A 21,786-nucleotide genomic window follows, 5' to 3' on the forward strand; every position below is an offset into this window, starting at 1 on the left:
TGGGAGTCTTCTTCTAAAATATGTGAGACTCAGTGTGATTCATGGCTAGCCTGTGATAAGAGCCCACCACGCATGGAGTTGTTGCTGAGAGGTGTGTGTGGCAGGTTTTCCGTAAACCCAGCAACCTGACCACGGCAGAGGCGAGTGCTGTGCCCTATGCTGGCATGACGGCGTGGTGCGCCCTGAAGGTGACCGGGGACCTGGGACTCCTGCCGGCCCGCGGCAAGAGGGTGCTGGTCCTGGGGGGTGTAGGAGGGGTCGGCTCCTTGGCGATACAGCTGCTGCGGGCCTGGGGCTGCACGGTATGCCGAGCTTACAGCACGCAAACACACAGCTCACGTTCATATTCAGTTACAGATTATTCACTTTTTGGGCTATTTGTGCATGGTTAGTTATAAATTCAAGTAAAGTCAGTCAAGCAAAGTTTTCACTTGAAAAATTCTGGAATGCCTGCTGAACAAGTGAATTAATGAACAACTCGACAACTGGGTCATTGGATGTGGTGAGAGATGAGCTTCTACAAAATAAATTGGTGGGAAAATGGGAGAATCTTAAGAAAATCCATTGAGCCATTAATTCATGGCAATATTCACCTTGTTTCCTAATGGTTGTAAATAATCCAGGCGCTATCCTGCCAGAAACACCCTGCCACATTGTGGTTTTTTAAAAAAATTATTTTCTGAAGTGTTTGGAATGTAGAGTGAATGTACTTCATATTCTTTGAACAAAGGTATTTATATATTTGAATAAAAGCAGTTAAACCTATGAAACAAGAGCATCTTCTGAATGATGTTTCTTGAGGGCTCTCCCACAAAGAAAGGATGCATTCAGGGATTAGCCTTGGAATATTTACCAATTTGTGTTCTCAAATACTGATTGTTCAATACTTTAGTACAAATTTTGTTAAAACAAAAGTTTAACACATTAATTTAAGTACTTTAGTAAACAGTAATATATATTAAAAAAATAAAAGAATAATGCAGATTGAGCTTGGGAGGTGTTACCCCCCCCCCCCCCCCCCCCCACCCTTCTTTCCCTCCTCTAGAGCTGCTTGCCATGAGATAAGTTGGACAGAGTTTTGTCTCACGTGCATGGTGTGACATATATTTTGACTGAAAGGTATTCATCTGTTATAGCATCCTACATAACCTCAATGTGTGGCATTGAAGGTTACCCAAAGACACTATAACATATGAAAGTTTCAGACATGTCGGAACGTTTACATTTACTGTACTATGTTATTATGTATTAACCAAAGAATTAGTATAAATTACTATAAAGAAATAAGAACATATTGCCATATATAACCAAACATAATATGTTAAAAAGAATTAAGACATATTGAAATAAACAACTGGGAAAGAAAATAACACGCAAATATCAGATTGGTGCTGGTTGTAATTATAGGCCTTTGTAAAAATAAATTGCAAAACAAACATCAACAAAACAATTAATATATTAACAAAACATTACTGAGTCTTATATATTGAGTAAAGAGCTCGTGGACAACTAAGTACGTACCAAGTATTTATATTAGATTTAAGTAAAAAAATACATGTTAATTTACTCAACAAATATTATTTAAAAAAAAATAATTCATCAAACAAATATTAAATTATTTAAGTCTTAGAATTCTTTCTTCAGAATGAAAATTAATTGTTGGAAATGTTTCAAAGTGTAGAAATCCATAATACTTCGTTGATTCAAGTTCAACAACAGAAACTTACATTATGTTCACAAGGAAGCTATGATCGCGCAGAAGTTGAAAACTGTTACATAACCTTAAAATAATAATAATAATGAAATATCTGGCCTTTGTTTTGAAGAGGTTGACGTCGACCCAAGTGTCTCCTCAGCTCCTTCAGGCCGTTATGCCTCGTCAACGTCCTCCCTTGTTTCCCCAGTGAACCCTCAGTGTTGTGCATCGGCCAGGGACGCACCCGCATGCGCCCTAGCATGCCAGTGAGCCAGTGCTAGTGTGTAAGTGTTTCTGTGTTGTACATATTCTTTCCAAATGACCGTGACTTTTTAAGTGTGTAAATAATGTACCGTAATGTATTTATTAGTGTGTAACTAGTCTTGTAATTCTCGTAAATGTGTCACAGTGTCTGTATGTAAGCGCGGCCTGGCGCTCATCCGCGTCGCGAGGGGTGGCGCTCTCCCACGCCGGCCGATTCCCCCTCCCCTCCCCCGCAGCCCGCGCGCGACGGCCCGCGGGCGGGCGGGGGAGAGCAGTTGAACTCAGGACTCGAGCAGCGGCGGACGTGCGCTCCGCTCCACGCTGATCGCGAGACGGGTCTGCCGAGCTCACGGTCCGGCGACATCGCCACAGTACGAGCATTCGCAGCAGCCGCGCTGCCTACGTAGTGCCGCCCACGCGATTGGGTGTCCGAGTTACGAGTTACGAGTTACGTCACGAGTCGGTCATTATAGGACGCGTAAGCATAGTTACGCATCGCTGAACTTTCGCCGACATTACGAGTCAGTACGTAAGAACCGCGCACGCATCACGTGTCTTTGTGAGGGACATAGTTACTCATTGCTGAACCATCGCCGACGTTACGAGTCAGTACGTAAGAGCCGCGCACGCGTCACGTGCCTTTGCGAAGCAGTTGATTATCAGGAACTTTGTTACGTGGGAGGACTGCTAGTTCGCGTCGGGACGAGTGGGCCGTACGAGACGGTCTTCGGGAGTCCGGGTCTTCGTGGGAAGGGCGCACACCCCGCGACGGATCCGCCAGGCCGCGGCAAGCTCTCTGAATGCAATAAAAGAGCTCGTGGAACGATTAACATCGAGTGGTCCTTTCGATCTACCTGTCATTCTACCTCACCATCCCTCCAGGTCCCGCATTTCCCGGTCCCGGCCACGTCGGCCTGGACCCACACCTCTCCGACGAGAGCAGTACGGGCATAACAGGAATTTCTAGTAAACAGGGAAATAGGGACCAGAAGCCGAGGGACGTCAAGGTCAATTCCCAAAAATTAATTTATATTCCTGGAACCCCAAAGCCAGGAAGAGGCCCATGACTCGAACCTCTATGGAATGAAACCACAAAAATATTAACCTCCATACATAAAAATAATTATCATGGGATACACTTTTCACACACACAAAACATTTACTCACACAAAACGGTGGTAAAAGATAGGTTGTTACATTTTATAATCAATTTTTACATCAGCACCAAAAAAATACAGGCCAAATGGCCGAAAAGAATTTGAAAAGGCGAGCTCAGTGTTGCCAGGTTGTAAATGTCAATGTCTCGTACCAAGGAGCGAATATTCTCATACGACACACAAAAAATCTCGTACACAATGTTATTGTAAAAGCAAAAGTTTAAATGTGTTTCTATAATATTTTTATATACTTGACATTTGAGTTACAAGCCTAACAAATCTAAACTAAACAATTTTCACAATCCTATGATTACATAAGTAAAACATTATTAACAACAATTTTCACAACAATACAATTATTCCTGCCATTCACTCTTTTTGTATTATTTTTTTCGTAAAAAAAATCCAGTTTTTTTTATTTTTGTTAATTTAATATACAAAAATACTCTAAATTGTGAGTTAAGGGTTGTGCATTTAACATTATTCTGACTCTGGGTCATCATTTCCTGTGCTAGACAAATAGAGTTTGGCACTGTTCATTTTGTTGAGCATACTTTTAGTGGGCTGGAATTTCACACAGTTCCCGCTTGTTTCATACATTCAGAAGAAAGCAGAGTCCCATTAACAGTGCTAGTGTGAAGCTTGTTTCTGTGCTTGGTTTTCATGCGGTTATCTTTGGAAAACACTCTTTCACAATCCGCATTAGAGTGGGGTAAAGTTAACACAGCTTATTCCTTGAATTTGGGCATATCTTTCAAAACCCTGCTCCAGAAAATATCTGGTTTCTCTTCGCCACAAACATCATCTGGCAACTGAGTCAAGGCTAGGGGTAGTCGTCTCCACTGGTCATTGATGCTCTGCGATATGCCTTCTGTAGAGACAGCTCGAGGCATGGCCATTACTAAGGGCATGAGAGATGGCATGCTATCTCTGAACTCTAGTTCATTTTGTGGTTTTAGCATATGAATTTGTGACAGCAGTGGATCAGCCATATTATACCTGGACCTGATCTGACTAGCTGCTACCTGAAAACGACACAACAGCACATAATTATATAAAACAATGCAAAAGTTAGATACTATTTAGTCTTAACTAAAATTATTGTCTCGTTACTAACCTTCAGAAACAGGCGGCATCTATTGATGAAATCCTTGCGCAAGTCTGGCCGGACCAAGACAAGAGGCGTATCAATGTTCTGCAATACAGCCACCCCAAGGTACATCTCCTGATCACTCAAGTAATAATTGTTCTGGTCTGGATCTACATTGCTTAAGTCTTGTTCAGCAACATATGTACGCTTCATGAAACAGAGAAGTTCTTTGTATAACGCACGAATACGTTCGTGAATTTCAGTTACCACTACCTGTGAACTTTGAAAGTATTTGTTGAACTGTGTGAACTTGGGAAGCACCCAAGCGAGAAACTGGTAATACAACTTCATGAAAGGGTCATGAAGGCTCTTAAATGTCTCTTCATCAGTGACGAGACTCTCCTCAAACCACTTGTCAATAAAAAACAATCGCAGAGCATCCCATTGTTCTAAGAGCCGCTCGACAACAGCAACAAGTGACAGCCAGCGAGTTTGTGAAGGATGTAATAGTTTATGTGGTTCCAAATTTAGATATTACTGGAAAAGAACAGTGATTGTTTGTTACTAGTTCACAGTTACATTACACATTATAACACACATTAAGGAGACTAACCAGTAACAATGAATGATTGTTAAATACAATTTAATTCACCAATATTATGAGTACTATTATTTGCACAAAACTTTGTTAATTCTACTTTACACCATCAAACTTTTCTTGATAGGTGTTTTTAAAATGGGTGAAATGGCTCCAACACAGTAAAAATGGCTTATACGAATGCAGCACACACCTGAAATTGTTCCAGCTGTGCTTGCTGCTTACTGGAGCACAGAAATGAATAAATATTCCTTGCTAGATCTTCGCAGCTTCGCGGCAATACTTTGCAAGCTTTGTTTGTACACAGATGAGCAGAATGGCATATGCACCGCATTATCACAATGCCTTGACAAGCTTCTTGAAAGTGGCTTGATACAGAATTGTGACATCCCATCATTACTGATGCACCGTCAGATGCAAAATCAACCACATTTTCTTTCCACTGAATTCCATAGTTGTCAAACGTCTTGTAGAGACCCTCAAATAAAGTTTTGCCAGTTGCACCTTCATCGGCCTTTGCGCTGTCGAAAATGTTATAGAGCTCCCAGAACTTTGTTTCTATTCTTTCTAAACACAAAAAAGCACCAATTTGGTTAATAATGGAATGCAATCACAAACAAGTAATTGTACTTCAAAACTCGTCTTTGCCTCTAATACAAAAATTAATCATTTTCATTTTTTTTAATTTTAATTTCAGACTAAATTTAAGGATGTTTTCCTATCAAAAGTTCATAATTTACAAGTGGATTAATATTTGTTTTTAATTTTAAATATTTGATACATGTTTGCCAGAAAAAAAGTAGATTTAATTACTGAACACATCGTGCGACTGCTGGTTCCAACTAAGTAATTGCTAAAACTATAATAATAATGTTATCATTAAGTCTGAAAATAAAATTGCTATGCGAAAACGAACAATTTTTCATTAGGGAAGAAACTGCAATCTTCTCTTTCTAGAGCATTTATGAAAATTAATACTTTAAAACCCTAGCGATAAAAATATCGTGCAAGTGTTTAAGCTATTTTGCTACAGTTTGTTTTAATTATTTAATCAGTTTATTTTTTAATAAAAAAAAACAATACGGTTGTTGAATTAAGACAATTCAATAGTTAGCTTAGTGTGCTGAAATCATCCAGATTTTTTTTGTGTTAACCAATTATCCAAAATAATTTCACGATGTCAGACTTGGCTTGAAAAATTAATTTTCACAAAAGCTTTATAAGTAAAAGATATTGCACTAAATGTTTGAAACCGTGGTACCTACTCACCTGACTCACCGTCAAAATATTGTACAGCCACACATGAAGTTTTCTTCTTCGCGATATCTGTTGTTTCGTCTGTAAGAACAATGAAAGGCACATTTTAATTATCTGTACTAGCTGTTCTTTATGAGACGCTCCAATGACATTGACAACAACAGAAGTCAGTTTTGTCCGCTTAAGAGACATTTGTTGGGCAATCTTCGAATCCGGGAAAATATCTTTAACTACTTCCACAAAATGTTCAGCCGCATTGAAAGCAATGTTGTGCTCTGAAAAATATCCTGCGATCTTTATTTCTGCCCTAGATACTTTTGAGGAAGGGCACGAAGGCTTGGAAACAAACTATGTGATGGACGACTGCGGAACTGTAGAACTTGAAGTTAGCGAAGTGTGTTTTTTTCCCTCTACCATGAAGCTTCATGTTTGTTAGTTCTGCAACAATACTTGCCCTGCAATATTTGCAGGTTTCCCTGTATTCATCGTTTGGATCTGGTAAGAGCCAGTCTCTGAACTCGGGCATAGTCCTCCATTCCTTGCGAAATTTCTGAGCCCAGTGAATCAATTTCTTCTTTTTTGGTATACTTGCTCCTTCGCCAGGATCATTGACACTTTCATTTTCGGAGGTCATACGAGCATATTTACAGCGATTTAAATTCTACAATGATGCACAAGCGCAACAATGACACCTCTACTGAACTCCGTAAACTGAGGAGACCTGCTAATAAAAAACAAACACTATCTTTTAGTCGGCGTCGCCTGTGTTGCCAGCCAAAAAAAAAAGTCAACGCTGTCGGGCAGGAACTTCACTTAATGGTATTAAGTTACCGGTACAAATGAAAAGTTATACACTTGTTTTGACAAAACGATACAATAAAACTAATATATCTTACTAGAACCCGGGTAAAAAAAAAAACCAACAGTGATAGTGATCTTCAAAATTCTCGTACAAAAGCGTACGAGATCCAACTTTACCTCGTACAACGAACACAGGTTCTAAATTCTCGTTCAAATACGAGAATTCTCGTACGTCTGGCAACACTGGGCAAGGTAAGTCTTTTTCGTATGGCACAACAGAAATCATAGAATTTTCAATAAGTAGAGGGTATACAAACAAAACAAAATATTCATAGAACCAGTATTGTAGTACTTAGTGTTTCCCTTACGCATTTGATTATAATAGAAACAAACACATTTAAGACATTATTAATTAAATAACTACACAAAACTTTAACATTAAGATAATGAAAATACATAAAGATAAATAAATATTAAATACAATCTTTGCATGAAATATTTTAAAATTTATTTAACATGAAAGATTAAAAAAAAATATGTGAATAAATTATTTGCTCATAAAATCACGAGTGTCATAACTATAAACGCCACAATGGCTCCAACATTAACTCACAATTTCCTGACCAAACTGTTAAAATCATGTAAGTAAATGAGAGTGGATAGTTTGTCTTTTTCAGGGCTAGCCTAATACCTACTTTTTCGATACCAATTCCCGATATCCCGATACCACTACGATACTTGATATTAAAATCAACATGTAAGATTTCTCGCCGTAATACATTAATAAATACTTTAAACATAATTTTTATAAACATAGGCCTATTTGAGAGTGTAATTTTTTTTTCTAAATATAAATATAAAATGAGTTTATTTTAAATTGTGAATTGTTTATATATTAGGTGAACATTTTTATTTCTATTTACTAGTAGCTAAACAGTGCCTAAGTTGATAATTTTTAAGATTTGCCTTTAAAACAGTAGTTATATAATAATTCATTAAACAAAAATATTTTATTACAACTATGACAAATCAACATACATTGATAGTTTTTAAAAATAAAATCAAAATATGTTGTGCACATTTTTTTTTGATACCTCCTATACCTGTGCTGATAACTTGGTATCTGTCCAAAAGTTGAATACCAGCATCAGGTCTCGGAACAGCCCTAATTCTGTGCGATAACTTTGTCATGAGCTAGTGCTGTGTGGTGCTGCTGTTAGGTGGTGGCCACATGCAGCACAGATGCAGTGCACTTGGTGGAGTCTCTGGGCGCACACTGCGTTGTCGACTACACCCACCCGGATGCCAGCAGAATCATCAGGGAGGAGGGCAAGTGAGTACCAACTCGAGCGGTAATAACTGTACTAGCATCAACACCTGCAAATAAAATGTGTGATTTGACGTTACTTTGTTTATTTCTGTTCACTGTTTTCATTTATGGTCATTTTATAATTTTCTGGGCAAATAAATATAATTTGAGTGTTTGTCTGTGATTTTAATAACCATGGTGTATTAAATATATTTTCTTTTAACAAATTTGATACCTTAACCAAATATAATATTAAAAAATTATTTGTCTGTCGAAAAATGTTTATGATGACATTAAACTCTCATAACTTTTAGAAAATAAATGATAATTATGTACCAAAAACTGATTTTTGTAAAGCATTAGTGCGGAATTATAACTAACTACTCATTTTGTGTTATTTAAAAATACTGTTGTACACATTTAAATTGTCATACAAACACACTGCAAATAAAAATATATTATAACTTTTGAGCAAAACAACAGCACAACTATTAGCATTACTTCTAATCCGGGAAAAACCCTTGAATTTTTGAAAGCCATCGGGAATCATCTTAATGTCTAGCAAGTTGAAAAACTGCATGTTGTGCATATAAATTGTGTTTTATTCCGTTTTGGAACTTTGTTTACAGCTTAGTTGAAAAAATACTCGCTGTGCCTACAGACTGCCTTACTTATACCATTTTTGAACGCTGTGTACTGGCGAACTTCGCAGCGGCAGCGGATGTGACACATTACACATTGGTTGCCATGGATTATCCGTGGGTGAGGGGGGAATGGAAGTCTGTGAAAGACTGATGGATTTCATTTGCAGAATAAAAAAAAACATTTGAACATATAAGAAACTAGACTAGTGGGTAGAGTTATAATTTTTTTTTTTTTTTTCCATTAATGCAGCATATAGCTGTTTCAGTACACACAGACAGTAAAGAACATATATATTTGTTTATAAATAGTTTTTCAGATATATTTGTTCTACAGAAAGTAAGTATTACAATGATTTATTGATGGGAAATAAAAAGAAAGGTTAAACAAGTAGTGAGGTTGTTTATCAACTCAGAATTCATAATGTGCAGATTATGTGATTTAAAACTCTCTATGAAGATTTTAAAGCTATAGCCATTTCTCAGCTAACAATATGAGGATTTAAATTTTTTATGATAATAATTATTATTGTCATCTATCGACTCTTTTTTATCCCAAGTAGTGTTAAGGTAATTTTAGTTGTACCCTTATACTTTCTATATTATTTAACCAGTTCAGTCTTTCTTAAAAATTTGCTGTTGTTTGCTACTCACATAGTTTATACAACATACAAGAACTACTAAATTATATTAAGGAAAATACTTTTATAACAGAAGTAATATGTGTTGTTTTACAGAAATAATTTTTAAAATAATGTTCCATTTTATTTTATATATTTAATGGTTTATGTTTAATAATAAATGATTGGTTTGGTTTTATTAGCTCTGATGTAACCAAAAAGGGTAGCTATGTATATTTTTATCAACATAGTAAAAATTAATGAAAATTCTTAGATAAACCTTATAAATCCTTAATTGAAAAAAAAAAATCTGGAATTTTGTTTTGCCTAAAGAGTGGTCACCCTAAACATTTTGACAGGCATTGTAGCCATTGAAACCCTAAGAAAACATGTCTCCTTCCATTTGAAAAGTATTGTGTGAGGAGTTGTTGCTGGTTCTATGTTGTCAGTTTGAAGTAAAAAAAAATAGTACTCAGAATTAAAAATCATAACTTAAATCGTTTAAATAAATAACCAAACAAGTCATATGTTTGTGTTAAAATTAATTTTCAATTTTTTTTTAGTTGTATTTTTCCCCTATAATAAATTGTACAGCAGAGGATGACTTATTATATTTGTGTGAAACATCTGTTGTTAAGTTTGAAATATTTGTAGTTGAAGGCACAGCATGTGATTGCTGTGAAATGATTGGACAACTATACGCTTATAACTTATTATCATCTATATTCTCTTTGTGCAACATTTAAAAACAATTTATTACGCTACGGTCAATAACAATTCTTTTTTAGTTTATTTTGTATATCTTCCATGGTGATAGTAAATTCCATCCAGGCAACCTATTATGTAGCGCAAGAAGGTGCAGCTATCTGGTGGCATTTTGCAGTATTGACTATTTAGTATAGTTTGAGTTAGCCTCTGCAGATGCCGATGCTGAGTGCACGCCAGGGCAGGGAAGTTTAATGGTCTTATTTTGGTTGCTGTGCTTTCGGAGTTAAGTTTTTATTTGTTTAAATGTATATATATATATATATATATATATATATATATATATATATATATATATATATTAGGGATGGGCCGGTCGAATCCTTGAATCCCACCGAATCTCTAGTATTCGAAAGATTCGAAATTCGAGGGAAAAGATTCGGGATTCGAGGAAAAATATTGATATAAATGTAGTACTTTAAAATTTTTATGCTTACAATTTACTTGGCCTGTTTACGTTTTCCTTGGATCACATCCTATTGAGGTACAGTAGAACCTCGTTAATACGTGATGGTTGGGACCGAGATAATCACGGATTACCGAATTTCACGGACTAGCGATTAAAAGCCCTGAAGGTCTTGTCAAGCTTCTCAGACACCGGCGTGCAGCTGGGTTAAGTCCAAGGTCATGTGACATAACATCTCCTGAGGCTTACTGCACTTTGGCAGCAGATGGATAAAAAATAGTAAACTCCCCATTATTCGTGTTAATTGGGACCCGCCGATGCCCGGATGATTGAAATTCTGTAAAAAAATTAATAAACCCGGATAATCCGTTCACGGTAAGGGCCAGCCGTCTTCAAATTAGTGTCTCCGCTTAAAAAAATACAGCACTGCCTAGCCATTAGTTCACGGTCATTTACAACAGCCGAAGAGAGAAAGATAAGATCGTGCTGATCTTGCACACATAAATTTTGGGTAGTCCCCCCCCCTCCCCCCCCCCCCACCCCCGCACCCTTTGTACAGCCGTATGCCAGCCAGACACGTCACTCGCCAGGCGCCTGCGGTGCGGCGGGTGGTAAGTAACACAGCAGCACGTGAAACGACATTCAAACAAAGGGAGACGGGAAGCAGAAGTCAGGACATCCCCCTCAAGTTTAAAGAGTGACAAATGTGACAACTGAAAGGAGGGCGACATAAAGGGTCAGTACTAACAGCATTGCAGAGTTTGGCGGCCCACGCGATGGCTTGCAGTGTTTGCCGGCCGCCAGCCTGCGTGACGTTAATTTTAAGCGCTGACAATTTTTACTTCTCTTTTTTTTCTGCTCTTTTAAATTGTCCCGGATTATCCGATTCCCGATTAGCGCATCACAGATTAACGAGGTTTTACTGTATTGTACTTTTAATTCGTTATTATATAAAAAAATTATGAAGCATGTACTGATTTGGAAAACTTACTTTATATTCATGAACATGGATGCATTGTCGCTACATTGGCATTAAATAAGGCATAAATCACATATGTATTCTCAGAATATGCTAAAAAATAAAATAAAGCACATTTAGGATCTAGACTAGTAATATGAATATTGTTTTTTTTTAAATAACTTTACCAAGAAATCTGTTACTTAGTAATACAACAATAATGCCAACTTTCATCACAAGTTACGGTCGCACATGTAGTAATAACAATGAAATAATGTATGACAAAAATTAATAAATTATACAATTAAAGCCAAGATGGCACCTTTCAGTTGCCATTAAATATTTCAGGAAAGCGTTTATCTTCATTTGGGACTTTTAACAAATGTCAAGTTGGTAACTACAAAATATTGTTCCGTCAGATGTTGAATTTCGTTTTCCAATTTCCGTGGATACATGAATCACTGTACTCACAGATAATGCCAGCCTGAAGGCCTTAAATCCACCAAGTCGGATTCTACAGCAATTGATGAAGTGACCAGATTCTTACGTGATCCTACAGTTAACCCAGAAATAAACATCCTCGAATACTGGAAAACTCAGTCTGCATGTTCACCCAGGCTACATAAACTGTCCAAAAAATATTTGTGTTCACCACCTGTGACAGTGTTCTCTGAACGTTTGTTCAGCACTGAAGGAAACATATGTGACCAAAACAGAATAGTCTTGATCCAGACCGTGTCAAAATTCTTTGTTTTTTTAAATAAAAATTTAAAGGGTTAAATAATTCTGCATAATGTTTAATTTTTTCTATTAACTTATAAATTATTTTATAGCTAACTCTTGAGATCTGGATTCGGATTCGAGGGGTGGATTCGAGGTACTGTTTGGGATTAGAATTCAAGATTCGGATTAGGGAAAAATGGGATTCGACCCATCACTAATATACAGACACACACGCGCACGCTCGCATGCACGCACTCACACACACAGACACACAGACACACACACCAAACAAGAACACGAACACGAACATGCCAAAACCATGCTGTCTGTTTTTGAACACTGATATGCACACATAGTGTGTGTATTGTTCAGTGAGATTGAATACAACTGCTGAGCTTTTTCTTTCCTACAGAACTGTCAACATGTAGTCAAGTTACGTAACACATTCTTATTCATACATACTAAATCTCTTTCTTCTGTATAAACAAAAATCAAGCAATTTTTGGCAGACACCAATTTCAAAAATATGACACGCATGGTTCCCGCACACAGGGAATGTCTGGAAATTAGGGAAAACCCAGGTGATTTTAAAGGTGCCTTCAAACCTGGAAAACATAGGGAAATCATCAAAGTGTTACCAAACTGGATTATTAATTTTTAACGGTAGTGTGATCCTTTAATGTCTTAAAACCAGTCTATATTTTAGTCACAAATTCAAGTGTAGTTGAAAACACATCTGTTTCGTAAGAGAACAGTCATTGAATCAACTGTGTATTAATTTAATGTTTTGAAGCACCATCAGTGTTGATCATTCACCTGGTCACAATCAGTAATGTGTTGTTTAAAAGATTGAAGATATATTGTGATTCTATATAACAGACAGGCAGCGTTGGTTGCACAGCATGAGTGGAAATGATGGCAGTGCATACTGTATGTATATTGTGCAGGAAAATATTCAGTTGCCAGTTTGACATATTAGGTTTGATTTGAATATGTTTCAGTAGGTAAGAATTTGTAGTTTGGTATAGGTGTGTATGTTATCTTGCAAGATAAATTGATGAGTAGGGACAAAATTTTGTGTTGAATTCTGATAAAACCAAAATAATCCCAAAAAGCAAGTCAATACAATACACAATTTAATACCCAAATTCAAATTAATACACTACAAAGCACCAAAATGCAATTAAAATCATGAAACTAATCAGCATTTTCAACCAAAGCTTAACTCTTAATAACAAATACCTATTATTTTAAATCAGTTGGGGGGAAAGGTAATTTATTTAGTGTTATGTTTGTATCAAAATTTAAAAAAAAAAGAAATTGGAAGAATGTTTTTTTTTATCTAATCTTGCACTGTTTTTATTAGTTGCTTATTTTTACAATATGACCGTAGAATATTTTTTCAAACACAATGAAATACTTAACATATTTATATTTTATTTGTTCCGAAAAGTTAGACATACTTATTACAAATCGTATTGAAAAGTGCATTATGAATTGGTTTTAAATGAAACTTGTATCATGGAACATTTTAACTATCAAATTTGTTCAGTAAAAGTCATCTTTTTAAATAAACGTATTTCATAAAAAAATTTAAAAAAATAACGCAGATCTTAGGTTTTTTAAAAAATTAATGGACCTGGAGATAAAAATGTAAAAACTTGTCTTGATTGATGAGACCAGTAAAAAATGTTTTGTCGGACAGAGAAAGGAGGTAGTCTACCGTGCAAGTGTATGATTGGTCGATGAACGCCGCGCAGGTACGACGTGATCCTGGACGCGGCGGGCCTGGGCGCGGGCGAGGCCCCGAGCTACGCGGGCTGCCTCCGGGACTGGAGCCTGTCCAAGTACGTGACGCTGCGCTCGCCGCTGCTGCGCCACGTGGACGCGCACGGCCTGGCGCCGGGCCTGGCGAGGAGCGCGGCGGAGCTGCTGCTGCGCAACGTGCAGCTGGCGACGACCAGCGCCGGCAGCACCGTGCGCTGGGGCTTCTTCATGCCAGTGCCCGCGGCGTTGCGCGAGCTCTCCCGGCTCGTGGAGGAGGGCAAGGTGCCGTAGTCTCCCGCGTGCACTTAGTTAGGCGTGTGCCAGTTTTTTTTTTTTTTTTGTTATCAAATTATTCTCGCATACAAATATTGAATTCGAATAGTAAGAATTAGTATCCCACCGAAAAATTTTTTTTCACATATTACGTACAAATATGTACATATTAAAAGAAAAATAAATGTCTAGTGTAGTGGTTCCTGGGAGATTAGATAAATAAAAACTAAAGTGAAAGGTTGGTTAGGTTAAAGTCAGCTACAAATACTATATTGGTAATATTTTGTTGAAACATTGAAATTTTCCAAGGAAAATATAAATAATTATTTTTAATGGTAATCAAAATAGAATCTGTAAAAAAAAAATTATAATAATAATAAACAGTGCAGATCGAATATGAAAGGCAATTTAAGTATGTGTAAAGAACTTCAAGAGGGTGGGTTTTAAAAGAATGTATGGTGAGCAGTTTTAATCTCTAGTTAGATATGATATAGGTCTTAAAAATATTTAAAACTTACTCATTTTTGTTTTTCACTATTTAAAAATAAATCATTATTTATATTAACATTTATGGATGACATTTTTTGGCTTGTTTAACTAAACTGTAGGAACACTGTAACTGCTTAGAATGTTCCTCCCTCTTTCTGTCCATTGTATGTATGGTTGGTAAAGAGTCAAAAGTTTTTCCCCAGTTGTTAGTGTGACTTTTTTTGGGCCATGCCTGACAAGATGATCCTGAGTTGTCACTATGCTAAGAGTGTGAGTGTGGGCCTGTATTCGGTCTACCGCTATACCTTACGCCTTAGGTTAGGTAAAACTTTGGTGCAAGTTGAGCAGAGGAAGCCCAAGGAACAAGGGCTCAACAATGTGTCATCCTGGAAGGAAAAATTTAAGCACAAAGGGGGCCGACTGAATGCTGCCTAAGAACAATAGGTGCTTGATAATGTATATATGTATTAATGATCAAACTAATTTTATACTGTAAAGAAATTCTAAGGGTTAGAAGGTATGAATAAATAAAAAAAATTAATGAGACATATTTCAGAGGGCAGCCATATTACACTTTACTTTCTTTCTTTCATAAATATGATAAATTACAAAACCAAATTACAATAATAAATATAAACTCTTAACACATGTGACTTGAGTATTAGTAAATAACGTAATTGATCATAAGTTTATCTCTGGGGCCCCAACTAGTTTAAATAAAGAAAATAATTAATTATAGAGTACAATGCATTTAAACATTTATGTTATATCCAAATTTTAATTTTGGCAGGTTAATGGATCAAAAGAGAAATTTAATTGTCCGATGAATGCATGCATGCTACATGCGGAGAACACAAGAGTAAATCTTATCTGGTGCACATCCTGAGGCCGTAGGAGAGAGGAGGGAAATCCACTCCTAGTAGATAATCAGGTATTCATTTCAGACACGGCTCGGTCACACCAGGACGCCCACCGCTAAACAACAGATGGCAAGTTCATAAATAATAAATGGATCATGAAAATAATACTTGTAACACGATTCTCAAAGGAATCGTGAAATAACTTACCCTTTCAGGTGGTTCGATGCACTTGAATTACTCCATAATTTTGCGATAGAGCAGAAGCTACAACTAGAAGATGTTTATTACGGCTCCTATATACCTATGGCATAATGCCTTACAAAGAAATACATTAAATAATTACCGTTTGTTATTTTGTTACAATATTGTAAGTTCAGAAATACATCACAAATTTCATATATGACAAAGCAAAAGATTACAAACAATCCACAATAACAGTTATATTATTTTGTCTACCGTAACAAATATATTAGTAAATCTAATTAATAAAAAAAAAATTTAACAGCTCGTCAGTTTGCCTTTAAAAACAAAAATACAATATGATATTGAGCATATACCCAGCAAATGCTGAATAGTGGCACATCGGTCATCGTTCACTGTGTATTTTCCACCAGAAAAATGTTGTCATAGGTTGTTAGGCTTTGAATCTTTGCTGTGAGTATGCGACCAGATGTTTTCCATGAGGTCTATACAAGTTTTTTTTCTTCGCTGCCCCTTTCTGCAACAAAACTAATCATGTGTTTCTACCCTCTGATCTAAAAACTGTCAACTTAAACACAGCACAGTGTTTTGATTTGTAAAGACCTGCCGGACTCTCTTCTCCGTAAAATACTTTAGCTGTTAACATGGGTGTTGGTAATGGTTCTGAAAAACTGTGTTAAATCCAGCTTTACTATAGTCTTCTCAAAATTTACGTGGCCATAACTAGAAAAAAAAATAAAGGACCCTAAAACATTACGAACATCCTGTGGAAATTTTGTCCCTGCCTGACAAGAAAATCTTTTGTAATCCCAAAATTTTTCCAGACTTTCGAGATTCTGCACAGCCTATTTGTAAACAACTAAATATTCGTTTTTTCGAAGTTTTAGTATCAAAAGCGAATCAAATACGAATAAAAAACTATTTATTTTGATATTCAAAAATTTTAACATTTGCACATTGTAATACTACGGTATTTACAGGTTCACTGCAACTGTTTTTGATGCTCATTTGTTTTGTTTTTTTTTCGTTTCCGGACTTTCGGCAGTGTTTTATTTGGCGTGGTTACGAGCGTCAGCGGCCTCGGACGTTGCCATGACGACGAATGAAATCAACAACACTCTGCCGTGGTTCGAAACAATGACATTATAATTGGTCGCTTGTAATAATGACGCCTAGCATCTACGTTTGGATTGGCCAGCTAATACCGACAATGTGAAATTTAAAATATTAAGAAAAAAAGTGCTTCTGATGCCGGGAATATGGCGTGATTTCGGCGATAATTCCCGTGAGGAATTTGGACGTTTGAAGCAGATCAGCATCGTGTATAACTACAAAATTGTAGTTAAACACGAGAACCAGTTACTCCGGACTCAGGTATGGCTACCTGCACCAACATTTAGAGACATTTGCGCCGTGAGTCAATAGCTCCGTCCTAGTGAACACTATTAATATCACGCACGTAATTAGTGATTGATGTGTTACCATTAATTTTATTAGATACAACGAACTATATCTACAAACTGTCGCACACAGGTCCAGTAGTCCTAGGAGTCAGTCTCTCATGTCTGACTAGCTGGATGCAAATAATAAATAGACTTAAAAAAATTAATACACATGTGCCCAACGTAAGTGAACATAGATTTGGACATAATTTATTTTCTTTTGGACATATTCGAGAAGTCTGTTTGAATTTCATGTATATTATTCTTGTTGAGTATTCTTTAAAAATAAATGTTTTTATATTATTGTGGTACTAATTTATCAGTAGATTATATTGATCATAACACAAGGCGCCCAATCCCATTATATATTTGTTATTATTGTATGCTCATGATTTACAGAATAATTTGGTTACCATAATTTGGGGCATGTTATAGTGTATTCTGTTAGTGTACAGAAATAATTAACGCAGTAACGTAAGGCGTATCCTTACAACATGTCTAGTCCTAGTACAACGTACCTCAAACAAACCCTCCCAATTTTGGCTCTTTTGCCTCTGTTTTATACACCGAATTGGTTATTTAATTTTATTGTCATGACTTTTTACTAATGGATTTTCCTGTTAAGAGTACACCCACCCCTCAAAGTAATGTTCTAATTCGTTCCAAGAAAACAGAGCACTAAACAAATATGTTTTTTCCATAAGATTGCATGCTAATCAAAATAATTTGTTTTTCAGTCAGGTAAGTGTGCTTGCTGACTACCATATTAATCAAGACTCTGATCTCGTTAACATTAATTGACTGTACAAATATACGTCAAAATTCATTTGAAGTACATTTAAATAAATGTTGAATAACATTTTGAAACTAAACAACCTAACATTTACTTTTAAAAATTCACATACCACATTGTTTACATAATAAGGCTTGAGCATGGCATTTCTAAGTAGGTGCTAACAAAATTTCTGAGTTATAAAATAATATTTTCATTAATATAGGAGATATATATTTCAGTTCTAAAGTTCTAATAAAAATTAAATAAGTTTAAATTTTACATTTTCTATAATTGGAAAGATTATTATATTGGTTAACGTAATTACAGACACTGTTGTTTACGAAATGTGTGTCTGCCATGATTTGCTAATAGCGCATTTGCCACTAGCACATACTAGTAGGCACGAGGTAAACTATCCCTGAAAGCATTGAGCTTTTCTCTCCAGAGCTACTGCTGACATGTGAGATGGTGTAAAAACGTTGGCTGAACACATGGGCAGCGTCGCAGATGAATAAATATGCAATGAAGGAAGCGAATAGCTTAAAAGTAAAGAGCGAAAAATTGTTTATTGATCTGTCACATTATTAATTCGTTGCATTGTATTTAATGCTACACAAGTGCCATTGCCATTGTGTGTGCTTGGAATTAAAAATTCACATAAAAGGGACAATGCTACTTTGAATCTATGATCACACTACTTCAAATCATGCCGTAATTTATTGGCGTCATTACTTCAGAACTGCATTAATACAAAAGCATCTACTTTGAGGGACGGGTTTATTCTGATAGCTCTCTTACGTTTGTTGTTGGGGTCACGAAATTTCTTACTACTTAATGTTATTTTCGAGTTATAATTATGAAAACTTGCATGACTCTTCACCATAATGATAACATTTTGTAAATGTCTGTTGAGGTAATTTGAGATGAAACTTAAAATGCAAGAGAGCTATTATGATGAATTTATGGGAGAAGCCCTCTAATTACAGTATTGACAAGAAAATGAAGTAACCAATTAGGTGTTTAAGACAGAGCCTTAATAATGAAGTAACTTTACACTGAACTGTTAATGAATGTGAAACATACTATAGCTATAGGGGTTTGTTGGCACTTTTTTCCTTCTGATCTACATATATCTTAGGTCATCATAGCACTTTCCAGGCCATTGTCTGTTAATGTTGGAAACCATTACTAATTTTTATTTAAAAAATTTTTGTGTCCTAGTTAACTTTAGCATTTAAGGTTTCCCAATATTAATGTTTGAAAGCATTATATTTTACACCATAGTGCATTTTTCTTAATACATGTGACTGCTGAATTTCCAGCAGACTAAAGTAATTTGCAAAAATTATTAAGATATCCATTTTGTATTAAAGTTATTTTCTCCATTTTAAAATACTCTTTTTTTAACCAGCATTACTGTGTGTTAATATGTTTTTACTAAAATTTTAAAACTTTATATCATAGACCAAAAAACAACACAAATTAATGTTCACAAAGACAAAAGTAAATTTTATAATATTAACTGTATAGCAGTATTTTTGACTGGATCAAGTCGCCAAATCATTGGCTGTAACTGCTTATAAGTGTATGGACCGTAGGCTTAAACGCAGTCCTTGTGTACTGATGCCATCATATAATTTAATTTTCGGGAGCTTTGATTAAGCTCTGCTTTCTGTATATAACGACTACATGTCTAAATAGTATTGTCATGAGTCGAGCAAGGCAAAACTGTTGTGTTGTTAAAATATAAATGTGTTACTATGATGTTTATCCTTATTTTAGATATAATGATGTACATGAATAAAAATAAACCAGTTTTAGCCACCACCAATTTCAAACAGATATGTATTTTATTTGAGACTTGAAGGCCAGGAACTACTCGGCTTGATAAGCTGCCACATTGAGTATGCGAGAACAAGTGTGAACATATTCTTTTATTCCTTGTGTAAGGGCAGTGTTTTTTTTTAATGCTTGATTTCAAAAGTGTTTAGATAAACCTGAGTTGCTTCTGTTCCTTGTGACGTGTGCTTCAGCGAACATTGTAAGCCTTTGACAACTGAGAATCGTGATCTTTTTTATTTACCCAAAAAAAAAAATGCAAAATGTTAGTAAACTGCTGAAACTAAAAGTTGGGATTGTATCATAATACCAAACAGGTTATCTTGAGATTGGAAGCATGAAAAAAACAGCGATGCGAACAGCATAGTTGAAAAACTACACACTCTACATTGTAACTGCATCACTTGTCACTTTAGATAGCTTGATACGGGGCCGTGGCCTCTGATCTTTAATAAAGCGGGGGTTTTCGGTGAATGCTCGGATTTTAAGGGCGCCACCGTGCAACGGACACGGACCTATGAGAGACTCTTTACCAGGGTCGTGACGTCACCCATGTGAGACGTGATTTTAATTTCCCCCTGAAGCCAACCTAGTACTAATACCTGCCCGCTCTCAGTGTCGGGCACGCTATTCCCTACGCCGTGGGTTCTTAGGCGTCCCACACGCCATCACATTCGAGATGGTCACACATATTTAAAAAAAAAGAATAGACATTTACATTTATATGCCCTTATTTATTTGGCCAACTTCGATTACACACACACACACAATTTAAACTGTAACAAACGCCCGCGGCACGAATCGGTTTAAGTGAAGTGACCACATGGTCACACATCGACTTACGTATAATGCTTAGGAAAAAAGACTGGTAATGGTCACAATGTAATTATTAAAACAGTCCCCCGACCGAGAGAAGCTCCGAGGACTAAACGAAAAAGATTTAAAGAGAATTAAAGACGAACAGAATTACTATGCAGAGATGAACAAGCGGTGAGGTCCCCGGAGTGCTGAAACGTCTGCTCTCAGTCGTTGATGGCGGAAGACTGGGGCGAGCTCATGGCTCTGCTAGCCTAACATGGCGTTCTCCCGCCGAAACAATTGCAGTTAATGGTATTTTCAATTCCGTGCCACGGGGAACTAAAGTAACATGAACAAGGTTCTTAAAAATTTACGTGACATTTACTGAATATTAAAAAAGTATAATAAAAATTACAAGTATTAAGGAATATATTTAAATAGTGTCTGGCTTTGGTTTCCGTCGGTGTACTTCGTGAATGTCCGGAAACGTCCTTATATTTAAATACATCAACTCTAAATAAAAGTACATAAAAACCCTCCCGGCCGATCTGCCGTCATGTCACACTCGGGAAACAATAAAAACAATTTACAATGATGCATTTAATTATATTTAGGGGTGCGGCGCACTGGCTCTACAGCGCCCTCTTGCAGGGCGACCAACACACACACACACACACACGCGTAAGCGGGAGGTTTGAATGGTGGGTGGTGGTGTTTGGGCGGTGGCATATCGGACTTAAAAGGGGCCGCAGGCCCGGACGATGAAAAACTGGTAATTACTTCCTCTTGAACCTCTGCATAATTGAAAAACTACATTCTTTGCCTTTAAACTTTCACTTATGCGCCACTTTAATCCGTGTTGTTTACAGCTTCCTTAACCTTGACGAGGGATAAAAAGGGGGAGGGGGGTGACAGATGAAACTGGATATCAATTTTGAATTAGGTGAAGAGAGTTAAATTTCCTTCCGTTTCCTTGTGCTTCTCATTACTGTGGCTGTTAAAGCTCCCACTCATGATCAGTCCAGCTCCCAGTTCAGACTGCTTAGTCCGTATTGAC

The 21,786-nt window shown here is 36.5% G+C and overlaps 1 protein-coding gene across 1 annotated transcript in view; it reads left to right on the forward strand.

Moving 5' to 3' along the window:
* The window catches only part of LOC134540170 (reticulon-4-interacting protein 1 homolog, mitochondrial), a 93,886-nt gene that overhangs the window by 65,986 nt on the left and 6,114 nt on the right, over positions 1-21,786 (forward strand). The window contains exons 3-5 of the mRNA XM_063382724.1: positions 105-302; positions 8,084-8,196; positions 14,046-14,334. Of these exons, the coding sequence (XP_063238794.1) occupies positions 105-302; positions 8,084-8,196; positions 14,046-14,334 (600 nt within the window). The remainder of the gene's footprint in view (positions 1-104; positions 303-8,083; positions 8,197-14,045; positions 14,335-21,786) is intronic.

The sequence above is a fragment of the Bacillus rossius genome, chromosome 1 (genome assembly GCF_032445375.1).
Source record: "Bacillus rossius redtenbacheri isolate Brsri chromosome 1, Brsri_v3, whole genome shotgun sequence".
NCBI classification, from domain to species: domain Eukaryota; kingdom Metazoa; phylum Arthropoda; class Insecta; order Phasmatodea; family Bacillidae; genus Bacillus; species Bacillus rossius.